This window comes from Musca vetustissima, unplaced genomic scaffold (assembly GCF_032173495.1).
Source record: "Musca vetustissima isolate MV318-11 ecotype Yass unplaced genomic scaffold, APGP_CSIRO_Mvet_v1 utg13690, whole genome shotgun sequence".
Lineage (NCBI taxonomy): Eukaryota > Metazoa > Arthropoda > Insecta > Diptera > Muscidae > Musca > Musca vetustissima.
The window spans coordinates 117,637-144,977 of record NW_026880195.1 but is presented as its reverse complement, the minus strand read 5'-3'; the positions used below and the strand labels follow the sequence as shown (position 1 = coordinate 144,977).

At 33.8% G+C, this 27,341-nt stretch overlaps 1 protein-coding gene across 2 annotated transcripts in view; it reads left to right on the top strand.

The window, feature by feature from the left end:
* Positions 1 to 27,341, top strand: part of LOC133325642 (spectrin alpha chain, non-erythrocytic 1) — a 113,511-nt gene that overhangs the window by 70,285 nt on the left and 15,885 nt on the right. The window contains exons 1-7 of one of the 2 annotated variants that reach the window (XM_061534364.1): positions 1,208 to 1,307; positions 11,301 to 11,482; positions 11,714 to 11,881; positions 24,608 to 24,724; positions 26,127 to 26,389; positions 26,460 to 26,589; positions 27,122 to 27,309. In XM_061534364.1, coding sequence (XP_061390348.1) covers positions 1,244 to 1,307; positions 11,301 to 11,482; positions 11,714 to 11,881; positions 24,608 to 24,724; positions 26,127 to 26,389; positions 26,460 to 26,589; positions 27,122 to 27,309 — 1,112 coding nt within the window. In that variant the 5' untranslated portion in view covers positions 1,208 to 1,243. Of the gene's footprint in view, positions 1 to 1,207; positions 1,308 to 11,300; positions 11,483 to 11,713; positions 11,882 to 24,607; positions 24,725 to 26,126; positions 26,390 to 26,459; positions 26,590 to 27,121; positions 27,310 to 27,341 lie in introns of those variants that run through there. The other variant, XM_061534365.1, reaches the window with a different exon arrangement.

The window sequence follows — 27,341 nt, the reverse complement described above, 5'->3', positions numbered from 1 at the left end:
ATTTCGTGATGATCGCGTCGAAATTGTGGTTTTTGGCTTAAACAAAAACTATACCATGTAATGTAATGTAATGTTTTTTTTTTACCGAAATTTTTATTGCAATTGACAGTCACACCCGACCCTTTTGTCTATCTATTGAAATACAAATTTGTTGCAAATAATTTCATTATTTCTCAAAAATTCTGATTCATTTCTTGGTCATAAAACTATTTGATAATAAAAATGTCTATAAAAAAACCAAAAATTGTTCCTCCCCAACAACAAAAAAAAATCACAAGAATTTTCATTGAAATGAGGTTTTGCAAAAATAAGTCAGTTATGTTTCGTACATTGTTGTAATACCAACAACACGAACAATAACAAAAAAATCATCCATAAATTTAATACAAAAATATTTCTGTAGTCATGTTTGATGATGCAGCCCGGTTTTGATAAATCAACCTGTTATCGGCCGATAAGATAACAACAGGGGCCGTGGAGGTTCCACACAGATAAGGAGGCGAAAAAAATGTTATGGTTATTTTTATATAAAAATTTTTGTTATACTTTATTTATCAACAATACACATGATAAAATTCCAAGTACTTTTTTCTCACTGCCATTCTCTCTCTCTCGATCTCCCTGCAACAAATGATAACTACTTTGCAATAGAACTTATATATTTATATTTTTATAATTAAATTGAATACAATATAAAAAAATAATCATATTTCACTTTTGCATATTCACATCGATTTTAGTGAATTTATATATGTTTGTATGCATGTATTTACTTCTCCCTATCACTTCATATCTTTGCGATAAGTTTTACTCAGTTAACATAGATAAGCTAAGGCTATCCACCACAACCAAAAAAAAAAAAGCACACGCAAACCAATTAGAACTTATTATCGTCTCACACCCGCCTCCTCCTTCTCCACCATCGAACCCCAAAGACCCTTACCACTAACTCAGCTGACTGCTAAAAAAGCTTTAGTACTTTAATTTTTTTCTTTTCGAAAAAAATACGAGAAAATATCAAGATCGTCAGTGGTTAATCGGTAAACGGGCAGTTAAGATCGGAGCAAAGAAAATTTTGGTTAAACCAACGTCGCAGTCGTCGTCTTCTTGAAAGTGAAAACGAATAGAAACCAACAACAAAACACGAAGAGAAAACGAACCAAAAGTTTCAGTGAAATCTACAAATGTCTTAAAAATTGCAAAGAAACATATCAAAAACACACATAAAAAATAATTCGCAAAAATGCGTTCAAATTTTAGTAGACATGAATATCGCCGTTACATTTCGTATGAGCGTCAATCGTTGGGTAGGTTTTCTTTCAATTTCCAATTTAATCTGAGAACAAAAAAATAAGTAATCTTTAGTGAAAAAAATCAAGTGAAATGTTTTGGAATTAAATTTTTGAAAATTTTATTGTATTTGAAAACTTCGTAAGTACGGCTATTCAGTAACAGAGCGTACCTTTTTTATTGGCCTTTTTATAAGCACCTGTCACACAACACTCGAAGCAATTAGATTTTTCAAATACAGTGTTTTCAAATAAGATGTGTTATTTTCAGCCGTATCGAACTTTTTTTGTACCCATCATTATGAGGAGGACATTTAAAATAAAAAATTGGCGTACCCTTACATGGGAGCTATAACAAAAAAGGTAGACCGATATTAATAATTCTTTGTAGGATTGAAATTTCTAGTGAGAAGCCGAAGCCTGTTTAAAATGACCAAAAAAATCCAAAACTAGGAAGTACATTTTATATGAATGCTACCCCAAAACAGAGGATCAGTTTTTGTAATTTTTGGTGAAAAGATTTACCAAATTATAGCCAAGTCGAAACACGAAATCCAAAATACCAATCCATTTTCAATGCCAAGCATCCAATGAGCTGTAGCAATGTACATCTTAAAGATAGATCTTACATATTGCGAACCCTATTGTTATTTCTAGAGACAGCAAATTCTGATCACTCCATCTTATAGCAGATTGGCTGCCATAATGGCACGCTTATAGGTCATGTAATGACCTTCATGTAATTTTGCATAACTAAATCACCCGATGTCTTCGATAGCCTCACGAATTCTATCTTTGAAGCCTTAAATCTTCGCTGGGCTATTGACATAAACCTTAACTTTCACGTAGTTTCATCTGAGTAAAAAGTAGCAAGGCGAAAAATCACGGTTTCAACATCAACACATGAGGATAACACAACACAGGAATGACATGAGATAGCGCCAGCTATAGGAGATTGTCGACACTTTTGTACAAAAATCGGAAGATTTCATTCCCATCAAATACGACAGGCCACATCAATCGAAAAAGAAAATCATTAACGAAATTAACAAACGAAAGATGGCGATGCTTTGTCGAAGTCTTTTGCCTCATCCGAGCAGTAACAGGAATAAAAAGATTTCAGATGAAATTCATCCGAAGCCCCCCAACATAGCAAGAAATAGGAATGATAGAAGATAGCGCCACCCATTGGAAAATAGCGGCACTACTGCACACAAGTTAATAAGGCATTGTTTCTTGGCAGCGCTAGATGACATTCCCATAACCTGGAACAATGTTACAGCAGAGCAACCACAAAGACATAGAAACCGTAAAGACTCGACAAAATGCATTTTGACAAAATAGTTTATAAAAAAATATCCAGGGGGAATCAGGTATAACAGAGGCATGTTTACAATAAAAACGCCAATACGCCATAATGTGTTTATAAAATGTAAATAAAATCAGAGATCTGCACTCAAAATATATTTGTTTATTTAATAAGCTTGCTATATAGCGCTTAGAATGTTTAATATTGTTCGCTCTGTTGTTATGATATCGTAACAACGTTCCATCTACTTAACTGGAACACAAAATGCAATGTTTAACGAAACTAAAACACAAAGATGGATATGTTTTATTGAAGCCCTTAGTTCCCGAGAGGAGTAACAGGAGAAAAAATTTCACTTTCTGATACCTACCCACAAGATGGCTAAAATCTTGTTGAAAAATTCAGATGAAATGTATTTGGAGTCCCCCTACATACCAAAATCGGCGTCAACATGGGGATAAGACATCATTGGAATCATAGGAGATGTCGCCATCCAGAGGAAAATTCCGATACTACTGTACAAAATTGAAAGAGACATGTTTTCTAGGCAACGATAGATGGCATTCTCATCACATAGGACAGGCTACTGCAGATCAATCAGCTATTTAGTTGGAACAATAAGACAATTATTAACGACACTTACACACCATAATGGTGGTGCTTTATGTGCTCCTATCGGGATGAAGTAAATGGAGAAAAAAATCCTTCCTTCTGATGCCCACAAAATGGTTAAAATTTTTCTGAAGAATTCAGATGAAATACATTCGAAGCTCCGCGACCTAGCTTATAACCTACCGCGCCGTCAACATCAACACATGAGGATAACACATCATAGGAATGATAGGAGATTGCGCCACCCCTAGGGAAATGGCGACACTAATGCATAAACTTTAAAAAGGCATTGTTTCTAGGCAACGATAGATGGCATTCACCAAGGACAGGCTACAGTAGAACAATTATCTACTTAGCTGGAACAAAAGAAGACAATGATTAACGAAACTAACACGCAATGAAGAAAGAAAAATCCCAACTTCTGCTACATCTCCAGAAAATTGTAAAAATCTTTCATAAAAAATAGCTGTATAAAATAACACAGTGAATGGAGTACCCATAACTACAGATTACTACGAAAAATAATTTATTTAATACCGAAATTTTATTAACATCAGGAATTACTGTTAATGGAAGAAATCATTTTTCAAACTACTCAATCTTGAAGCTCCATTCAGAATTGCTGATTCAGTTTGTGGTTTTGTTTTATAGCAACAGGATTCCATGGTCATCATTTATTAATTGGAAATGATTGTTTTTTTTCATTTTTCATAAAATCGCCACTCTAAATTTTAAGCTGCTGCTTGATATTGAAATTTTGTTTGATTATTCGTTTTATCAACTTACTGATGAGGAGGATAAATTACTAACCAACTATATAGTACAAAAAGATATATTTGACTTCCAATCATATGGTCTATTATTAATAGAATATAACATTTTGTTGCCGTTGTTTCTAGGCGCTAGGCGATAGATGGCGCTCCCACAACCTAGGCCAGGTTACAGCAGACAAATCATAAACCTAGCTGGAAAAAGGACAATGATTAATGAAACTATCACACAAAGATGGCCATGCTTTGTGTAAGACCTTTGGAGGAAAAAAATACCTCCTTCTGATAACTCCCCAAAAAAATTATTAAAATTTTGCTGAAAATTATTTGTATAAAATAACAATTGTATAAAGTAACTTATCTCGATTATGGGATCCATCTATCACCATACCGATCATGCAGAAAATGAGTAATATGTCATAGGCTGAGGATAATATGTTATGTGCCGATTTTATTTGGGTATATATAATTGCAACTTTTATAAAACCCAATTTATTGGCAATGGGTAAAAACAGCTACACCTATTTCCCTATTAAAAAAAATTCTCCACCCATAACATTTTGCCAAATTTTCCATTGAAATACACCGATTTTAATTTAACCGGGTGTTCGTTTATTTATACTGCCAGAGTTTACTCTTTTTGGGCATTTAAAAAAAAAAATATTTGTCAGTTAATCACACGTTCCGCCGTGTTTGAAAATACATGTGACGAAATTAATGAATTCGAAATGAAAAAAAATGAGTGTGAATTGAAAGTAAATATGTACGTTGTGTGTGACACTGAAAGAACTGAACAATGAAGGGCTGGCGTGGCCGCCTTATCATCACATACGTATTCGTATTTGCTTGAAGTTATGTAAGAAAACAAAAAAAAAATAATTTCAAGTTTATTTGTTTGTATTAAGTTTGATAAAATTTCAATTTCTGTTTTTTGTCTCTCTTTTATTATTTAAGTCATTAGATAAATTTAAATGACACTCTTTTTCCATTTTGAATTTGTGATTAAAAAAAGATGACAGATTATTTCAAATATTTATGACTTCTTCTTTCGAAAAAAGTTAAAAACTGGCGATTTTGCGGAATGACCTTTTGTTGATCTTGAAAATACCTATAGACGATTTCTCTTTTTTTAGGAGCTCTACAGAGACCTGTGTATCTAATTTGTTTGCGTTGTTGAAGCAGCAAATAGATATTTCCGTAAACAGATCACAAGAAGTGTTCCAAGACCCTATATTATAAAACATTATAACTCTGACAACTCATCCATATTCTAACTGTTGTGCCTAATTAAATCGAAAACGCGAAGTGTTTGCATTCTACTACTCACACAATACCGCACCGACATTGCATACCCATGTACACAATTCCCAGCAACCACTCTCTCCACCACTACCACATATGAATATTTGCTCTACAAATTATTCAATTTCAATTTTCAGTTTAATTAGTTAACATTTATTATCGCCCGCCTTCCACCAAATAACGTCATGCTAGAATATTTTTTATTGTTTTTTATTTATTTATTTTGTCATTTTGTGGAGTGGAAAAAAGCTCGTATTGTTTGCAGTAGCATTCGTAGAGTTGTGGAACATTTTGTTATTGCTATTCTTTTTTTAATTTTTGGTCAAGGTTATGTTTTTTTTTTTGTTTTGTTCATAAGAAAATGTAGAAAAGAAATGAAACAAAAATTATATTAAAAAAAATAATAAGAAAATTTTATGTATGGTTTTCCAATCAAGAAGATTTGGGAAATAGTTATCGGAAGTACAGAGTTTCTAGTGCAGGGATTTTCAATAGGAAATTTTATTTTGGCATTCGAAGAAAAATTTCAGTTGTAGAGATAAATTAAGGGAATTTTATTTCATATTAATAATGAAAATTGAATAAAAACCTGTTTAATTTCGTCAAGGTAAATTGCTGCCGGTGGAAGACGACATATCATAAATCTCCAAACATACCGAAATCTCCAAAATACCAAAAAATTGGCATATTGTTATATGGATGCTATATCAAAATCAGAACAGGTATAATGAGATCCAAAAATATCAAAATATAGAAAATTCGGTAGGTGAACGTACTCAAAATCCCCAAAATACCGAAATTTGATAGGTACCGTTATATGGGGGGCTACCCTTAAAAATAGATCAATATTGAAAATTCTAGGTATGGAAATTCTAAATAGGAATAAAAAAATTGACCTAAGTTACTACTTACAGGCAATTCGGTTCAAAAATGTCCCCAAACTTTTCCTAAATAGTGGATCAATATCAACAACCGTTTGTAGGAAGATTTTTTTACCAAATGAGATCCTCAAACTATAAAATTAGAGCAAATTCGTTCGGAACAAATGTCCAAAATCCGGAAAAAATACTGAATTATCAGTGGAATGCTTATATGCAACCTACACCGAAACTTGGCCCAATTTTGATAATATTGACACACAGTATCTTGAAGAGTTTTGTGTGAGTACCTGCCTATTGGCCTACCTCACAGTGGCTGAGCCACAGGCGGAAATGCGCCCACCAGCACCGAAGATCTGGATTGAAAAACCTACCTAAAATACTGAATAATGAAAGGTTACGTTATATGGAGCGTACCACGAAACTTGTGACAATATTGATAATTTTCGAATCTCAAATATAAAATGATGGTCATTTCGATTGAAAAATGTGCCCAATACACCTCAAAATACCGAAATTTCGGAGGAAGGCTACACTAAAATGTGGATCAGAGTTGATTCCTTCACCACACTTTGGTACGGAGTATTATGTCTTTCAGTAAAGTAGCATATGCATAAAAACACATTCTACGTCGATTTAGGCATGTCCGTCCGTCTGTCCATGTTAAATTGTAAACAAATTGTACGGTCGCATTTACGATCCGAATTGGATGAAATTGGCAAAGGTCACTTATATGATGCAAGGGCGAACCGGATTGAAATTGGAGAAAAACGATTCGGATTTATATATAGCTCCGATATATAGTATCGTCCGATTTGAGGTAAAATCTGCACCAAACTCCAAATATTTATCCGATTGTGACAATATTTTGCACAGCATACAGAATTAGGTCCAGATTGATGTATGCCAAATTTTGTCGAAATCGATTCAGATTTATGTATATCTCCCATATATAGTTTGTTCCGTGGTTCACCAAACTTCTAATATTTGTCCGATTGCGACAATATTTTGCACAACGTTCTGAAGTTATAATAGCCTAACATGTGTAAAGTTTCGTTGAAATCGGTTCAGATTTAGATATAACTCCCACATATAGTTTCGTCCGATTTTAGGTAAATTGTGCGCCAAAAACTCGAAGTTAGGCGGATTGCTACAAAATTTTGCACAACGCACTGAAATTAGTAAAAACTAACGTGTGTCAAGTTTTGTTGGTATCGGTTCAGATTTAGATATATAATCAACGGGTGTCCCATTGATATTTAAATCGATTTACATAATGTTGTCCCTTTGTAACAAACGACTCTATATCTGTACAAATGAAAAATTTAGTATAAGTTGCAGAATGACATGTTTATGGATTGGTCTAAGTCGGTTCACAGTTAGATAAAGATCACATCGTTTAGTTCATCCAATTTCATGTTAATGGTGCTTCAAAAATACGCTGTCTGTTATGATGCATCAGTTCAATATACCCAAAGTGGTAAAGGACATCCGCCGGACTTTACTACTTTCCCTACTGGTTTTTAGTAGGAACATTTGCCAGCCAATGAAAATCCATAATATGAAATTACAGTCAATCTGTCAGTTAAAAAAATTTACCATTTTTATTCCCTAAGACTTGTGACTAGTGAAGGTAAAAGTGCATAATTCAAAAAGCCATAATAAAATTGATGCATATTTTTGATAATCCTTTAAAAAATGCACGCCTTTGATAGCCAAAAAAAAAATTATTCAGAAATTCACGCCTTACATAGCCCTTGAAAAAATACCTCTGTTTTTCAAACACCTCTGTTATACGCCTACTGGATTTCCCTTTTTGTGTTTCACCACGTTTCTAATTCTGCCAGAATAGGATGAGGCGCTATTCTGAAGTACCTTAAGTTGAACGTATTTATTATTTTTCCTTGTAATTCAATATCAGTTCAATACCCATACACGTACTATGTAAGTTTATTTATCTCACCTTTATTAATCGAAAGCAAATATTTCACTTGATATCGGGTGCTAAATATATCAGGTGAATAACCTAACAGCCAACATTTAACCTTTAATTCTTATCAAAAAATCAAAAAGAAAAAATGAAACCAAAGAACAATTTATTACCAATGCCCTTAACATACCGCCATATGGACTATCTCAACTCTAAGCTATGGTGTTTCCACAAATTGTTATTCTTTCAAAAAAAATATCAAACTTTAATTAATAGACATTTTCGTAATGTGACTAAATACCCTAAGAATTTATTTCCTGCTCAAAAAAAAAACGAAAAAACAAATTTCTAAATGATTTCAAAACGGAAAAATAGACCGCTTCGCTCTTTTGGATTTTGTTGCGATAGTTCCGTCGTTCGGTTTCCAACACTCTTATCTAAAGATAAGAATGTTTGGTATTTCAATTTATTTCTAGGTTACAAAATGAAATTTAAATCGTTGTTTTTTTTTAAGGAAACCTTGAAAAACGAAAACAATAACAACTCAATTTGTCAAAAACCCAAACCCAAAGATATGACGTCTATTTGTACTATGGGTCTGGGGTACGAGAAATCAAATAAAGTTCCTCCACCGTCTTTTGTATGTCAACCATGAAGGAATGAGTTGATTTTTTTTTGCTTGGGGATTTTTTTGTTTTGTTTTTATCAAAAAAATTTGGTTTTATTTTAGAAAATTACCTCACAGTTAAAATAAAAATTGAAAAACACCTTTCAAAAACACATGATAAGGTAGAGATTACTCTATTTAATTAATTACAAATTATTATTTATAAATATTCTGAACGATTTTTTTGTAGAAAATATATTTTGTTTAATTTATTGAAAATATGCCAATCGACATACATAAAATTTAAAGAATTTATTATACCCTACACAACTATTTTGTCAGGGTATTATAGCTTTGTGCAGCTCCAAAAGTTTGTAACGCTGCGAAATATTGGTCCTAGACCCACCATTTAGTATACCGATCGTAATATCTCGACTAGCTGAGTCGATTTAGACATGTGTGTCCGTCCGTCGGTCTGTCCATTATAATTTGTAAACACGATACAGGCAACAATTATAGACCAATCTTCACGAAATTTTGCACGTAGGATGGGTTCTGGCCAATGAAGAACCATATTGTTTTTGGTTAAGATCGGCTAATATTTAAGGGACGAAATGGAGCAAAAACTTTATTTTTGTCTGATTTTCTGGCTCCAGATGCCATAATTTTTTACTTGGAGAAGGAGATTGGGTCAAATAATAAGGATGCCTGTTTTAATGACGATCGCTCAATATTTAGCGGGTCAAATGGACCCTGACTTTTTGTGAAAAATGACAAAATTTGTATTCTATAGCGTATAGATTTACCTCTGAAGGACATAGACCCGAGAAGTTGATAGTATATCCAAGAGGAGTGGCTGACCTTTAAACTAATACAAATTTTAAGTGGTTATTTATACTCTTTCGAGTCGAGCTTGATGATCTAAGTTTTGCAATGAAAAGGAAAGCCAGGAGAAGAACCTACGTACCCACCATATGGCTTTCCTTTTCATTGCAAAACTTAGATCATTAAGCTCGACTCGAAAGAGTATAAATAACTGTTCCGCTCACTGGTTTTTCATATTATTTCAAATTGATAGATAAGTTCCAAATTAAAAAGGGTTGCCATTGTAAAATTCTCAAATGAGACTTCCTTCTGTAATTATGCCATGATTTAAATTAAATAAAATTTTACTTTTTTTAAAAGACTTTAGTTCCATTCCAGAACCTAAAAGAATATACTAAATCTACAAAGTAGTACTCAGAGAGCGATTTTGAAATGTTTCCCTTTTTCTTTACTATTAAATAGTACTGGAACAGACCATATATTCATTAAAATTTTTCATTAAAACTACAGTCACTCCGGAACAGACCCGTTCAAATGGACTATTCCGCAAAATGAACGATCGGTACTAGGTCAAGTCTTTCGTTCAGCTAGTTCCTTTTCCTTCAATTGTTCATCTAGAACTTATCTTTGCTTTACTTCCACCTAGAAGAAGAAGCTCAAACGACAGAATTGACTGAATGAACTCTGACGTATACCAGTGAACGAAATAAATGGCCTTGATTATTTTGCGAAGCGAAATACTTCAAAGTTCGAACCGCTTTAGGAACGAGATATCTCACCTATTTAAAACGATCACAATAAGTTCAATTTGCTCTAGACATTCATTTTTTGCTATGGCTCAATTAATTCCCTCTACTGGATTTCTTCATCTAGTTCCTTTTGCGATGCGAACCAAAGAAGATCGAGATTTCCCAACTCTCAATAAAACGATCACAATAAGTTCATTTTGTTCCAGACGTTAATTTTTTGCTTCCGCTCAATTAGTTCCTTCTGTAGGATATCATATTCATTCATTTTTGCGTTCTTTTAGTTCCACCGCGAACGACAGAAACTATTGAACAAAATGGAACCAAAGTAAACACCTAGTTTATTTTGCAGAGCGAACAGCTTCTGGAAAAAAGGTCACAATGAGAATGGTTCTTTCCAAACCGAATTTCACTACCATTTTTTAAGAATAACGGTTCATTTGTTGTCAAGAAATCGTTCAAAACGAGGTTTTGTTGGTTTTTCGAAAATAAAATTTTAAGAATTCTCTCCATTGTTTTGGTTTAAAAAAATTGTAGTTTTTTTTCTTTGGGATCGTAGGTGTCTTCTTCTTGGTTACGTTTGCATTACTTTAGGGTAAAACTTGGTACTAGTACGGTTTAAAACTAGTGCTGGAACTAAGTCGAAATTGCTCATAAGGACGGCCAAGGAACCGGCGAAATAGGTTGTTATAGGGGATATGTCGTTATAAACGATATCAAAATAAAGGCAGACCTTTGGATAAGTTGTTACCTTTGGATAAGTCGTTATAACCGATATGTCGTTATAAATGGTACCGTATAAACGATTTCGAATTTAGCTACTTAACATCGGTTGGATTTTGAACTAAAATAATTCCAATATTTTTTTTAAACTTGCTAAAATGGAAATGAATTGTTATTATTTTTTGAATTTGGCAATTATTTCTTTATAAATATTTAATATATTTTTCATTGCAATTTATTTGTTATATTCACCATCAACATTTCACACATTTTATTAATGTTTGTTTTCCTTCTCCGTTTTGGTTACAGCATCACAATATGAACCGGGCGGTTATTCATTGCAATCACAGACGAGTCGCAACACAGCCAACATGACACAACGCGATGGCATAATGAAATTCGAAAATGAACGAATTAAAACTTTGCAAGAGGAACGTCTGCACATACAAAAGAAGACCTTCACAAAATGGATGAATTCCTTTCTGGTAAAGGTATGTATGTTTGGAATGTGGACGGCCGATCGATCGGTGGTTATCGTCGTCTCTGGACGCAAAAATATGCAATCAATTGTTTATATTTTTTATTTCTTGTTTTAAATCAATCAAAGCAATTATTTTGCAAAATTGATTGCCAGTTGACAATTTTTTTTTTATTGTATTACTTACATGTTTTAATCGAAATATTTTTCTTTCAATCGCTCCCCCTCTCTCTACAATTTCCAGGCAAAGTTAGAGGTCGAAGATCTGTTTACGGATTTAGCAGATGGCGTCAAACTGTTAAAATTACTTGAAATCATATCCGGTGAAAAGCTGGGAAAGCCAAATAATGGTCGCATGCGTGTCCATAAAATCGAAAATGTCAACAAGAGTCTGGCATTCTTGCACACCAAGGTATGTATGAAAAAAAAAAACAAATAATCTAGTGCACTGCTGAATAAAAATAATCTTTTATAAATCTTGAAGTTATCTATAAACATAATACTTTAAAGAAGACTTTCAAAACTTCAGGGTATTAGATGGAATGCTTAATTATTAGAGTTGGGCAATCTAGTTCACGGAACGGATCGATCGTTCTTGTTTCATTTTTAAAAAGGAACTAGTTCCTTAATATAGCTCCTTTGCTCCATCTAGTTCAGACTCCTAGTGAGTTCATTTGAACCTCTCTTGTTCTTCGTTCTTTTTGTTTTGTTTTTTTTTTTTCATTCCATGTTGGTTTGTTGATAGATAAAAAAAACAAACAATCATCTGAGAAACGAACCAGAACGATTGAAGAAACGATAACAGTGAATAGAACGAGATCTATAAAGGAACTAAAGAACTGGACCTAGTTCCTATCGTTCCTTTATCGGAATCGTTCTAATAATTTAGTTCGTTCCGGAACTACACAACTCTTCTGTATACATTCTTACATGATTTCTTTTCGGCTGTATATATTAACAATGTTCGTCGGAGTGATATAGAAAAATTATGTCATCTATTTAAGAATACTGGCTGTGATGCACGAGGTAAAACTTTCTGTTTAGCCTTGAAAGCTTTAAAGGAATCATATTTCTGGTTAACGACCATATTAAAGCCCTGTTTGATCCTCCAGTATTTGATAGAGAAACTTGTGTAAATTTTATTGAGTTTAGGAAGCGTTTTATTAAAGGAAGGGTTCCTTGGGTGGTTCAATATTTTTCGGTACGAGCTTGCTCTGTCAATTGGTTCCATAGTTCATTTTTGTTCAACTGTTCATAGAGTTAATTCGATCGATGAACGGTAAGATCTAGATAAACGATTATGGAACATAAGAAACTAGGCAAAACGAGTATTATTAGAACTACTGAAGGCATCCAAAATTTATTTTATGTTCAAAAATCTAGAAAACTTGTATTCATAGAATGGTTCGTTATTTATCGATTCGAATATTGACATTCATTTAGTCTCAAAGTTCCTTTCTGTTTAACTGTTCATTGAGTTAATTCGGTCAGTGAACGGTAAGATATAGATTAACGATTGTGGAGCATAAGGAACTAGGCAAACGAGAGCAAAAAAAGGAACTAATGCCGATCGTTCCTTTCGTGGAAAAGTTTCTTTGAACTAGGTCGGTGGGGAACGATCCGGCTCTTATTGGAAGGAAATTTTAAGACAGAACATATAATTGGTCTTCTAGAAGTCGCTCTAAAATACAATTAGAACTACTGAAGGCATAAAAAATTGTATATGCTTAAAAATCTAGAAAACGTTTTATTCATAGAGCGCTTCGTTATTTTTCGGTTCGATCTTGTTTATTCATTTAGTCTCAGAGTTGCATTTTTGTTCAACTGTTCATTGTGTTAATTTGGTCAATGAACGGTAAGATTTAGATGAACGATTGTGGAGCATAAGGAACAAGGAAAACGTGAGCAAAAATTAACTGCTGGGGCAAAAGGAACTAGTACCGATGGTTCCATTTGTGAAAAGGTTACTTTGAACTAGTTCGTTGGGTAACGATCTAGCTCTAATTTTTAGACAAATAGAAGATAGAAACGCTTTTTTAGAAATAAAAAGTGATTGAATAGTTCTACACTATCATCTCTGAAAAGTCATTCAGAAGCTCTTCTATAGATAGGTCCTCTCACTTTACTATATCATCTATAAAAAAAACACTGTAGAGCTTATTCGATACAAAGAATATTTTCACAATATCTTCTATAAACCTGAGAAAAGGTTTTCCAATATCCTTTCAGGGTGTCCTTTCTTTTCGACTGTTCCAAAAAATTCCAACGGCATCCGAAAAAAGTACATGTCTGGCTCTGGTACGAACTAGGATTATTAACATCCCACAAAAATTAACAAAATGGCGGAAATATGAAATAAAATTTTTGAAAAATTCCCTATTTTTGTACACAAATCGAGTTTAGAAAATATGGAAGATCTTGACGAATTGTTTTTATCCTAGTTAATGCGATAGCTATATATGTACAGAATAACGTGTTAAAATGTGGAACCGATTGGATTATTGGTTTTTGAGTTATAGTGCCCTCAACGATAACGATCGAGGAAGTGTTTAACGTTTGAAAAACACTTGTCGTCAATGCGAACACAATAGATCGGGACATTTAGGGACATTCCCACCTCATGGTGCAGAGTGTAAGAAGTTCGACCCAATCGAGCTTAACGACATTTTTTGTTGTTTTATGTTGTCTTTAACTTGTACGTAAACAGCTTCAAACTGTAACTTTAACCTAGACGTCTGAAACAGGAAAACATTAAACTGCGTATAAATACCAAATAAAAAGATGAAGAGACAAATCAAGATTGCGGTGGCAAGATTGAAAACAGTGAAATAAAATGTGTAACGCATTACCTATCTATCTGTGGGACCGACCACAAAGTTCACTCACCGTTCGTTTGTTCGTTCAGCTTTGCGATTACAATAAGTAGGTCTCCGGTTTCATGCTGAAGCTTTTAGCGCATAGATATCAACAAACAATTCCCAAATGTTAAACAATTTCTTAATACAATTAAAACAGAACTCATTAAATGGATTTAAATAGTCTATCCTTTATCAGAGAAGCAAAAACAACATACAAACATATAAAACTATAGGTAAAATCACAAGCCACCTCTAGCAAAGTTTTGTATATTTCCCGTGGCCGGTCACTGCGAACATGCATACTACATACATGACATGGCGACAATTCAACACTTCAAAGGCTTCCACATCATCATCATCCACACTATTTTTTTTTTTTCTTTTTTGTTACAAACATACATACTTATGTGTATATTTTACTTGAAAATGCGTTTTGCTCGACTTGATGACTGGCTTTCTTCACTCGAAAACGTTTTGTTTTTGCGGCAATGGAAATCTGTTGTATTCGATCTGCTGCAGCAAAAGTGTACTTACTACTACTACTCCAAGCTACTATTTTATGCTACAGCTAATTCTTCAGGTTGGCGTGTGACATAGTTTTCTTTTAATTTCACATTTTGTATTTGCTTTTTTATCTTTACTACTACCACTTGTTCATGCTTTTTTTCTTATTTCGCATTGTTTTGCAAAAAAATCGCATTTTAGCTTAAGCCATGGCAGCAGTAAATGTTCGAACAACCGACTCAGCTAAATTATGTAGCTAACTTTGTCTATAAATTTGCTACTTTCATTTGTTATTCTGCGTTGAGTGAAGTGTATCTCACAGAAGATGATGAATACATGATGATGAACAGACGACTAGGCAATAAACATACTTACCCTATACCCATCAAAATATGGGGTTCAAACTCCTTCAAGAGGTTTTTAATCGTTTGCTAAATGTGCTCATAACCATCAAAATTGCTAAAATGATCCGGGACCTTATATGGTGACCTATACCTATATTGAAAATTTTCCATATGCATAATTTTTATGTCCTCAGCCTTATGGCTGATGATGAACAGACGACTAGGCAATAAACATACTTACCCTGTAACCATCGAAATATGGGGTTTAAACTCCTTCTAGAGGTCTTTAATCGTTTGCTAAATGTGCTCATAATCATCAAAATTGCTAAAATGATCCGCGACCTTTATATGGCGACCTGTACCTACATTGAAAATTGTCCATATGCATAATTTTTATGTCCTCAGCCTTATGGCTTTGATACGGCAAAAATGTGCTCATCCAAATATTGGATTTAGACCCCATGTTTCCTTAGACACAATACGTTTCAGACAATTTGAAGGCGATTGACAAATGGGGAATATCGATCGACTCCTTCGTGTACCTTCCCCAGAATATTTGACCATATTTATATATTGACCATATATATATATGCTGAAATTAAATTTTATAATATCGTTCGAACCGATAATAAATAAGAAAAATTTAATACTTTTTTCATAGCAAAATTATGAAAATAATTTATTAATATAAGAAATCTTAAATATATTAAACATAAATACTATAGAAAAAGTTAAAAAAAAGTATATAATAAAAAAATATAATAATCAAATATTTCTATTGTATGTAGCCTAAATGATTAATTGAAGAATAAGCTATTAGCTTACGCAACGCCAACAAATTATTTTTTCTAAACCTCTTCAGGCTCCTATTCAAGAGTTTTCTGAGATAACAATTAAAGTTCCTATTATTAAAATAGCTAAAAAATATATTTCTTTTTCATGAATTATTAAAATTTAAAAGGAAAAGGATTAGAACCTTTATAAATCGGTAGAGCCCAGTAGCTTAATTAGCTTATCCTTTTATTATTCTTTAGGTGCCTGCGCCACAAAGGGTGAAAATATTGAAAATATTTCATCGAAACATTGCACAACGTAATATTTTTACCGAACATAGATTATGTCCGAAGATAGGACCCGTGTGTCTAGTCCTTCAGGCACTTCCCCCAAAGCTTCAACATTTTTGAAATTTGTTAATCTAATATCAAGCGAATTGAACGTCCGATTAAAAAAAAAACATTGTAAATTGTAATAAACCACCGTTGCACTCTCTTTGGTACCTCTCAATAAAAATAATAATACCTGTGTGTAAATTGGTATAGGAATTTAATTTTCCCAAAAGATAAGCACCTACTGACAGATAATTTACAATAATATAGCTTACTTACTTAGCTGGCTTGTTACAGAAAGGTGTTTCCATAAGCCGAGCTTAAAAAAGATTTCCAAGCGCGTCGTTCTTGTGCGCAAGTCCACCAATTTGGAAGACCACGTTCCAAGATGTTGTTTTCTACTTGATCTTTCCATCTAATTCGTGGCCTTCCCCTTCTACGGGAACCATCAGTAGGCTCATTTTTATATGCCTTTTGAGCTGGGGCATTTTAATTCATCCGCACAACATGGCCTAGCCACCGTAGTCGCTGCAGCTCAATACGACTGACTATATCGATGTCCGCGTATAAATTGTAAAGCTCGTGGTTCATTCGACGCCGATATTCAACGTCGACGCAGATCGGCCCGTACCCAGATCGACCCCAAGCCATCAGCTTGGTGTTCTCGACGTTTACTGCCAGACCCACTTTGGCAGACTCCTTTTCAATTTGTTCAAAGGTGGCTGTTACCGCTCGCAATGTTCGATCCATTATATCGTTGTCATCGGCGTAGACCTTTTCCAGTAGGATGTTAAAAAGATCACACGACAAACTGTCACCTTGTCTGAATTCTCGTTCGGTATGCCGTGTAAATAGGTATAGGAATTTAATTTTCCCAAAAGAAAACCACCTACTGACAGATAATTTACAATAACATAGCCCCCATCTAAAAGTTCCGCGTAATTTTAAATGTCTTGAATGCTCGCCTCATGTACAGAACTGCCAACTTTCAGCATTTTGAGAGATATATGTACACTTTTAACCAAATTGACTTAAATTCGGTATAAAATCTCAATATTTCCCCTATGGCGGTAACCCCCATAAATCGGTTTTTGCGAAGTTTTTTTTTTTTTTAAATAAATTAGCTCTAATTTTATTTGTTGGTTCTCATGGGTGCCAAATATTCCCATCAAAACATTATCAATATCGGTCCACATTTTGATATAGCCCTCATATATAGCTACCCCCAAATCTTCAGTGTTTTAGACCAATTTTCCAGCCAGATTGTCTGACAGAGCACCCTTATAAAAGTCACGATCGATTTTATTTATTTAATTCGAACCTGACTAATACAAGAATGTCCCTTTAAAATTTCAAGTGAAAATCTCAACAACTCTTGAAGATATAGCCGATTTATTGTATCAGCATCAAGCGACGGCAGCTTATCAAACTTTAAACGCCTTTTTCTCAAAAACTAATAATTCAATCCGTTCAAATTTTTTTCACATTATACTGAACATACATATCTATCGTATGAACTAGGATAAATGTAATCGTTAAAGATCTTCTTTATTTTCTAAACAAGGATTCTTTGTAAAAAAGGGAATTAATCAAAAATTACATTTGGTTAATATTTGTGCAATGTTATCAATCCTAGTTCATATCTGAGGCACAAATATACTCTTTAGAATATCTACGGAATTTTTGGATTCGGACGTTACAGTTGTCGGAATCATACCCGCATTTAGTTCGAATAGACAGACACAACCTTTCGAATGTTAAAATTTATCACAATGAATCAGTCGTCAAATTTTAAAGCAAAAAAAAATCATATTTTGCAGATAAGATTAAACGAATGGACGGACGGACTATATATTAAACTTCATTTCAGCAAAAATCTCTCTCTTTTGAAACTCACTGTGACTCAATCGACGAAAAAGAAGAAGAAGAAGAAAATAGAAAAACTAAGCTAATACATTTCATACACACAAACATATGTACATATATGTTACTTAGTTTGGCTTAAATCATTTTAAGCCATTATACTACTAACATACATAGATATGTCGGTGTGTATATCAGTCATCTTCAACATCATCATTATCACCATCATGATTATAAATTACCATTTGTTTTTGTTTTGTTGTTGTTGTTCTATGTAGCCAAACAGCCACAACCTGCTGCTGCTTCAGCCGTTAAAATCTAATTAAACACAACACATGTTTAACATACCAATGAACGAACGAACTAACTTTAAATTAAAATATTTTTTTGTATGTTTGTTGTTGTTGTAGTTTTAACAACAATAACTTTTTCTACAACAACTACTACTACTACCATTATGGTGTTAAACAAACAAATAAATTCATATGAAATTAAATTCACGTAATTAATTAAAACAAAAATGAAAACAACTAGTGGGGGGAAATTACAAACTCCCCTTCCCCCTCTCTCACTATATCTCTCCCTCTCTCTCTCTCATCAGCATAAGAAAAACAATAGAATGTGCGATGTGTACCCTATCATTACTTCAGTGAGAGAAAGAAAGTGAATATGTTTACCACCGAACCCAATATGAGTTTTTAAAGCAGTTATTGGAGTCGGTTCTCGAAAAATGAAAAAACGGTTAGAAAATTAGGCCAGGAGCATGAAATTACTTAAAATGAGACGGGATATTTATATGGAGATTATGTCAAGACATACAGAAATTTTGTACGCGCCAAGAAAGCGAAATATCAAATTACAGGCACTTCGGTGGGGAAAATGCGGCTAAAGCCTTTAAAATACCGAACGTTTACCTATACCAAATAGAATGTATAAAATTTTTCAATAACAATGTATGTGCAAAATTGCAAAGCTCTATGTTATATTGTGACTATATTATTGCATTATGTATAATCGGATTGTTCATACTCCAAAAAATAATGTTACAGTCACATCGGTGGGAAAATGCGGCTAAAGCCTTCAAAATGCCGAAATATGAATGTGCCTCATCGAAATATTAGTTTTAGACCCCATTTTTCTTTGGACCAAATCCGTTTCAGACAATTTGTTACACATGTCCGTCCGATTGTCTGGCCAGCTGGTGCACACAATAACTCTCGAAGCGAGTAACCGATTTCATCCAAATTTTACACATGATAATATTTCTACCAAACTTAGTTCAAGTTCGAAAATGACTAATATAGGTCCACTCCTTCTGGTACCTCCCCCACAAAATGGTCAACATTGTGCTTAAAATCAATTTTGCAATATCATGAGAACGGACTGTCCGATTTGAACCAAACTGCGCACAGACTATTATCTATGGCAAGCCTAAGTCAAACGTGAAGTTGGGACCAATTGGTCCACTCCTTCTGGTATCTCCCCCACAAATGGGCAAAATTCTCAATATATATGAATACAATAGCTGACCATTTGAATTAAACTTAGACAACCGATTATCATTGTCGAGCCTAGAACAAGATCGAAGATGGGACCAATCGGTCCACTCCTTGTGGTACCTCGCCCACAAAGAGTCAACAATTTCAATGTATAGAAATTCAATATTAATCAAATTGAAGAATATCCGATTTGGACCAATCTTTCCACAGCCAATTATTTTTACCAAGCCAAAATCAAACTCCTTCTGGTACCTCCCCCACAAATGGTCAAAATTTTATAAACTTGTTTATTTAATTTGAAGCGAATTGAATAACCGATTTGATTTGACATTAAATCCGAAACCTCATTGACAACAATATATACCATATATAAAGCGAATAATAAAACATGTGTGTAATTTCGATGGCCTCCGTAAACCATAGGCTGAAACCCCCTAAAATACCGAATATGGTTGGTACCAATGTATGAGGGCTACCGGAAATATTATCTGGTATATTTCGGATCGAGGAAGTTATTTCACGTCAAAAGAATTTACAGAGTATCTGACAGAAAGGAATATAGACCATGTGAATGTAGCCGTACATTCAACTCAAGCAAACGGTCAAGTTGAACGTGGGAATAGGACATTGGTGGGAATGTTAGCAAAACTCAGTAAACCGGTAGCACATGCGGACTGGGCCAAACATTTAAGCAAGGTGGAATTTGCATTTAATAATACGATCAATTGGTGATACGCCAAGTAAGGTTTTGTTTGGAGTGTTTGGGAAGTAATTGATAAGTTAACAGAATACCTAGAGGAGAACTTTTTGGACCCCTTATGTAGTAAGCAAAGTACTTCCGAATGACCGATATGTGATAAAAGATATTAAAAACTGCCAGATCACACAAATGCCTTACGATAGTGTAATCGAAGCCTGCAATATAAGGCCTTGGAAATCTGAAGACTCGCGTAGGGGCACCTAGGGCTGATCTTACCAATATTGAATTGTATTGTGTATAGTAGAATGTAAGTAGTATAATTCGTGGGTGACCGGGTCGGTCACAACCGTCAGGTTGGCCAAGCTGTAGTAGATTTGTTTAGATTGACATAATTGTCAAAATACAACCATGTAATAAATTACCGACTATCAATTAGATCATAAGATTCATATGTAACGAAGGAAGAATGATGATGAAATAAAAAGAAGACGCCATTCTAGTGAATGCGGTCAAGGAACATTTTGTATCTACCAAATTACAGCTGATTAGGTTGAAAATGTGTGCACAAAAAAACTTTAAAATTAGGGGCTACCGTTTGCGGTCGAAATCCCGAAGCGATATATCGCCTGCTTTATTCTGATCAAGAATATATAAACTTTATATGATCTCAGGTGAATATTTCGAGGGATTGCAAACGGCGGAATGACAAATTTAATTTATACTCTCTACCTCATACAAATAAATTGGTTGTATACGAAAGACCCTCACACCTGTCTGTTTCTGTCCCAATAGAATCCATTAATAAGGTCTCCCAAGTACTAGACAGATTTATCTTCTAATTATATACAAACTAACTCACTAGACAAAAAAATATGAGTAGAAAAACAACAACATTCACTTTATAACTGCATTTTTGTTGCTGCACTTTGGGGGTGCGTGTTTAAACGCCATAATATTCACTTTCATGTCACACAAAGTGAATACGATATATAAGGCAAATAACTGGTGATCATTAAAACTGATCCATCATCGTCATCATCATCAACACCGTACTCCGAACAATGAACACAATGACGTATAAGTACATACGTTGTGTTGTTGTTTTTGGTACATACACACTCACACAAAAACACACATCAGTTAAGTGTGATATATGGATATGATGTTGCATATTTTGTTAGATTTTATTTGGACTTGTGGACGGAATGGCATATATAGAAATATGAAGAAAAACAAGAAAAGAAAAGAGAAAACTTTCACTTTTCCGCTGTTACACTCATATGGTGGATGGAGATAACATACAAACAGTAACAACGTTGATGATCGTGATGACGATCGGACGAATGCACTTGCTGTGAAATCACTAACAAATTTATATAAACTTGTCCCGATACACATATATTCGTTGTAGTAGTAGTATGCAACTATTATACATGTATGTACGTATGTTATGTATAACATTAAGCAAGTGCCTAGTTGTACTACTAATTAACAATTGTTATTATTAGGTTATGAGTTAGAGAGATTCATTTGAGAGTAAATTTTGAGTCTAATATTGAAATTTAAGACGAATCTTAATAGTGCACCAAAATTAATTCTATTTTTAGATAAAGAAAACATTTTGAAGAAAAATTATTAGTAACACTATCAAAATATAGTAATTAGATCCATGTATCAGTGGGTAATAAATTTCAGATATAATGTATATTTTTATAGACGTTTTTGCATAGCTCTCATATAAAGGCCTCGATTCAATTTTAGTATTATGATGTTCCTAGGCGGATTTTTCAAATACCTCGTCAAAAAAAAAAAACAATATCCATTTTCTGACATAGCCCCTATTTCAGGTTCCCAACCCATTTTAATACTTTGATAATCCGAAATTGGTAGATAATGTTCGGATATATCCTCCATATAAGCTTTCCGCGCCATTTTCGGATTTTAATGGTCTTAGGCGCATTTTCCCATGTTTTGGTATAGCTTTTCATATAAATTTCCCTCCCCAATTTTAGTATGCTGATGTCCCGAGGTGGATTTTCCAACTGAAGTGGCCACAATTTGCATTCCGTGAACTTTGTAGGTAAACACCTTATCAAAAAATTCAATATAGGTGTATTTTCTGTCATAGCCCACATATTATGTATTTTTTAATAGTGGTAGGTAAATTGAAATTTTGTGTAATTGCTAGGTTAGAAATATCTCCACAAAAAATGTTCACTATAGGTCCATGTTCGGATATATCCTCCTCCACGCCATTCCCCGTATTTTAATAGTAATTATGCATAATCCTTGGTAAATAAAAAAAACGTTCTCAGAAATATTCAATATAGATCCAAGATCCGACATATTATCCATATAAACGTATCGGCCCCGTACAAAAAAGGGGCAGTAATTTGACATCTCAGGTTCTTGGTCGGTATCTTTCAATTAAGGTTCCGCCCCATGTTAGCTATTTTCATGGCCATAAAAGCCTTTTTTCGACCGATGTGGCAGTAATTAGACATTTCGTGTTCTGCGCAGTAAGCTTTCAATTTAGGTCCATGTTTTGACATGATACCCATATAAGGGCTGCAAAATTTCAATGTAATTAAAAATACTACATATCTGACTCTGATATGAACTACGATCATTGACTTCGCTCGGAAATTAGCAAAATGGCGGATCTAGGATAATTATATTTTTGGAAATCTCTTGTTTTCGAGCACAAAATTGGGAAATCCTTTACAGATTCGATAGCTATGTAGGTCAAGAATAACGTGATAAAATTTGGAACCGATAGAATTTATAGTTTTTGAAGAAAAACTGTTTCGAGAAAAACTCGTTTACATTTTGAGAAAGACTGTTGTCGTCGCTTGATTCTGACACAATAAGTCGGATATATCTTCAAGAGTTCTTATGATTTTCACTTGAAATTTTATAGCGACATTCTTGAGAAGTTATAGGGCCATATGAAATAAAAAAATAAATTTTTTGTAAACCCGGAATGGGATTGGGACCCCCCATAGCCCCCATTTAAGGCTACCTCTCAGATTTTGTAATTTTTGCGGAGTTTGTTCGCATTTTTTTCAAACAAATTATCTGCAATTTTATTCTTTGGAATCTCAGTGGATAGAAAATCTCCATACCAAAAATTACCAATATTGGTTCAAGTTTCAGGGTACAGGATATATACCGACACTTCGCTATTTTGCTATTTTGAAGATTTTGAGCATATTCTTAAAAGAAAAATGGGCCTAATTTGTTAATTCATGTTCTCATTAGGCGGCAAATGTTTCTACCACAGGTTATTAATATCGGTTCACGATTTGTAGTCCCCCATTTTATGGGACCCAATTTTTCGGTATTTAAGCTCAATGTTTCAACCTGTTCAGTATTCATCTCCCCTTATAAAAGTCCCAATAGATTTTAGATATATTAAATGTCCACTTTAAGATTTATGGTATTCTGTAGAAATATATGTACATACATATTTGTACGTATATATAAATCAATATCTCTCAATAAAGAGAAAATCATTTACAACTCAAATGAAAACAAATAAGGTTTGTGTTACAAATCTCACCGATCCGCATATGTTTGGCTCGTCCATCAATGACGACTTGATATGCAGCTAATGGAAATGGAACATATTTACTTGAGTGTGTGTGCTTTCTTCGCGACATATGTACATACATACTTACACGTAACATAAAAAAGGCTATAATTCACGAAAACCTGAGATGCATATCAACGATGAAAAAATGATTGCTGCACTTCTTTTCCAAAAAAGTTAACAATGAGACATGTGGCGGAGGCTTGCATACCCCACGTAACTGTGGTGCTATTTGCCCATACCAACCGCCCCGTCAACGTCAAACGGGCTCACGCAAAATATCTTTTTTTATTATTTTTATTCACCTTAGGTCATATACAAGTTGTGGACAAACAGACATGACTGACACATAGACAAACTCACTACAGAGGACACCCCAACCCCAAAAAAATAAATTTAGCTGAATTCAACAGCAACAGGTGTTGTCAAACTTGTTTCTTTTTTTTTGTGGGAGTGAATTGTCGAAATCCAAACAAACAATATTTGGCTAACAAATATTTGCAAATTACAAGCTAACATACAAACATAACATTATTTAAAAACCAAAAAATGTACTTTAAGATTTATTTTTTACATGACCAAAAAATATATCAAGATATTTATTTAAAAATATATGAAATTATTTTTTTTTTTTTTTTAATAATAATTTATTTTTTTCTTTTGTATTTTTAGGTCCGTTTGGAATCCATTGGTGCTGAGGACATTGTCGATGGCAATCCCCGTTTAATTTTAGGTTTGATTTGGACCATAATTTTGCGGTTTCAAATTCAAGAAATTGAAATTGATGTGGTAAGTAATGTGACATTAAAAAAATATTTAATTTAAGGAATCTACGTACGAGGTCTAATAAAAAAAATTACCTTAAGGTCTTCAATATATTGGAAAGGTCATGATTGTGCAGATCCCCATTGACAGTTCTTTTCAAAGTCTATATATGGTCCTATGAATATCTCGAATATATTTCTGTCCCAAGCGTTAAGGAGACCTTGGTTAAAATCGATTTTTATATCCTACACAACTATCTGCATCCCCACCTTTAAGTATACCGATCGTCATACTTTTTGTAAGTCCGATACAGGCAACAGTTATGGATCAATCTTCACCAAATTTTGCATGTAGGTCAGGTTCTGGCCAAAGAAGACCCCTGTCTTTTAACATGTGTGAAAATACGGCCACCGCCCAAAAATTGATCCTGATAAGAAAAAAGGATACAAATCAAATGTTTGAATTCTGTGGCCCACAATCCAGAGACGCTGAAAGTTTCGTCCCACAATTCGAAAAAAATAATTACAGCACTATTCGGGTTAATATATAGAGGATGAAGTGGACCAAGTACTTAATTTTTGTCCGTTTTTCTGGTCGCTGCAGAGGCCAGATTATGACCCGAACATCACAAAATTTTACATAGAGAAGGGGATCAGTCCAAAGAATGCGTGTTTTGATAAAGATGAGTCAATATTTAGCGGGTCAAATGAACCCAGACTTTTGTTTGAATATTTATATATTAACTCCTGAAGGACATAGGTCCGATAGGTTTGGAGTGGTTGACCTTTAAATTGATACCAATTATATTGGTGTATGTACTCGGATATTAAAGTAATACGTACATATTTAATTACCCCAGTAGATCGCTTTTACATGAAATTCCGGTTATGATCAAAGACGATGCCTATAATATTCGGTAATGTTGGAATGATATTTAGGGAGGGCAATGTTCGGTTCATTGCCCTCCCTTTTTTCAGATTTTCCTATTAATATTTTAAACGATGAAGGTGATCTAGCCAAATATTTAGAACAGTTGTTTAGATGATGATCGGTTTAAGGTGACCAATAGAGCTATGGTTATAAAATAGAGCTGTTGACCTATAATCGGTCAGGAGGCTGCAAATATCACGAAATATTGCCAGGCTCAGAATATAGAACCGAAGAAAGTTAGATTTTCGTGTTAGTTTTGCAGGTCAAAAATATGTAAATTTAAACATTTAATACCTAATGTATGCTCATTTTCCAGCCGGTTGTAACTCGTCGAAATTTGAAATCGAGAATGGCTGGGGTCCCCTTAATTAAGTTGTCTTTATTTAGGTCGAATATGCTGCCATAGGCCACCTAACATAAAAAACCTATAGTCTGTTATTATTTTAATTGAATATCATATTTAGTAAAATATTTATATTTTTCTTCTCTTCCACAGGACGAGGAAAACGAATCGTCTGAAAAACGTTCTGCCAAAGATGCTCTATTGTTATGGTGTCAGCGTAAAACTCACGGTTATCCCGGTGTTAATATACAAGATTTTACCTCCTCATGGCGTTCCGGTTTGGGTTTCAATGCTTTGATCCATTCGCACCGTCCCGATTTGTTTGAGTACAGCACAATTGTTAATTCGAAAAATTCAAATATCGATAATTTGAATCATGCCTTTGATTTGGCCGCCTCCGAATTGGGTATACCAAGGTAAGAAAATATTTGCATTAATAAATTAGAAGACAAAACCAATAATTTTTATTTATTTCCTATTTTCTAGTCTATTGGATGCCGAAGATGTTGATTCTGCACGACCCGATGAAAAATCCATTCTTACATATGTGGCCTCATATTATCACACCTTTGCTCGCATGAAGAACGAGCAAAAGAGTGGAAAACGTATTGCCAATGTAAGTTAATAATAAATGAAAATACAAACATATTTATTATAATCTGTTCCGATTCTAATTTTCTCCAATAATTTATCATTCGCTTCAAGATTGAGCGCAGCACAGTAAAATGAAATGAAAAAGATATGTAGTTTAAAAATCAGAAGTGCAGATACCATTACATATTTTCTTAGTTAGAATAAACCCGTTTTCGAATCAGTATATAAAATCAACTACAATCGTGTCGGGATATAGTGAAATAATTTTTTCAAAATTTTGTTATTTTCCTCATCTTTCAATCCACTGTGCCTGCAAAAAATTCCACTCACTATTATGGCAAATCATTTGCATTAATAGTTCCGGTCTATTTAAACATAAATAAGCAATGGCATTTCCCCCCTTACTTTTGGGGGGAAACACCTCTGAGACCGTGTATATGCAGTTATATCTGACAGATACATTTATGACAATAAATTTAATTAAAGTTATTGCTTTCCTAATGAGGTCTTGTTATTGATTGTTTAATTTATTTTCATATTTTGTTTTTAAACAGATTGTGGGTCAATTAATGGATGCCGATCGTAAGAAAATCTATTACGAACGCTTAACCACAAATCTATTAAGCTGGATCCGTCAGAAAACCATTGAACTACAAAAACGTGATTTTCCCAACTCACTGGAGGGCATTCAACGGGAGTTATTGGCTTTCAAGGAGTACCGAACCATTGAAAAACCACCAAAGTAAGTAGATATATAGAAAAAAAAACATGACA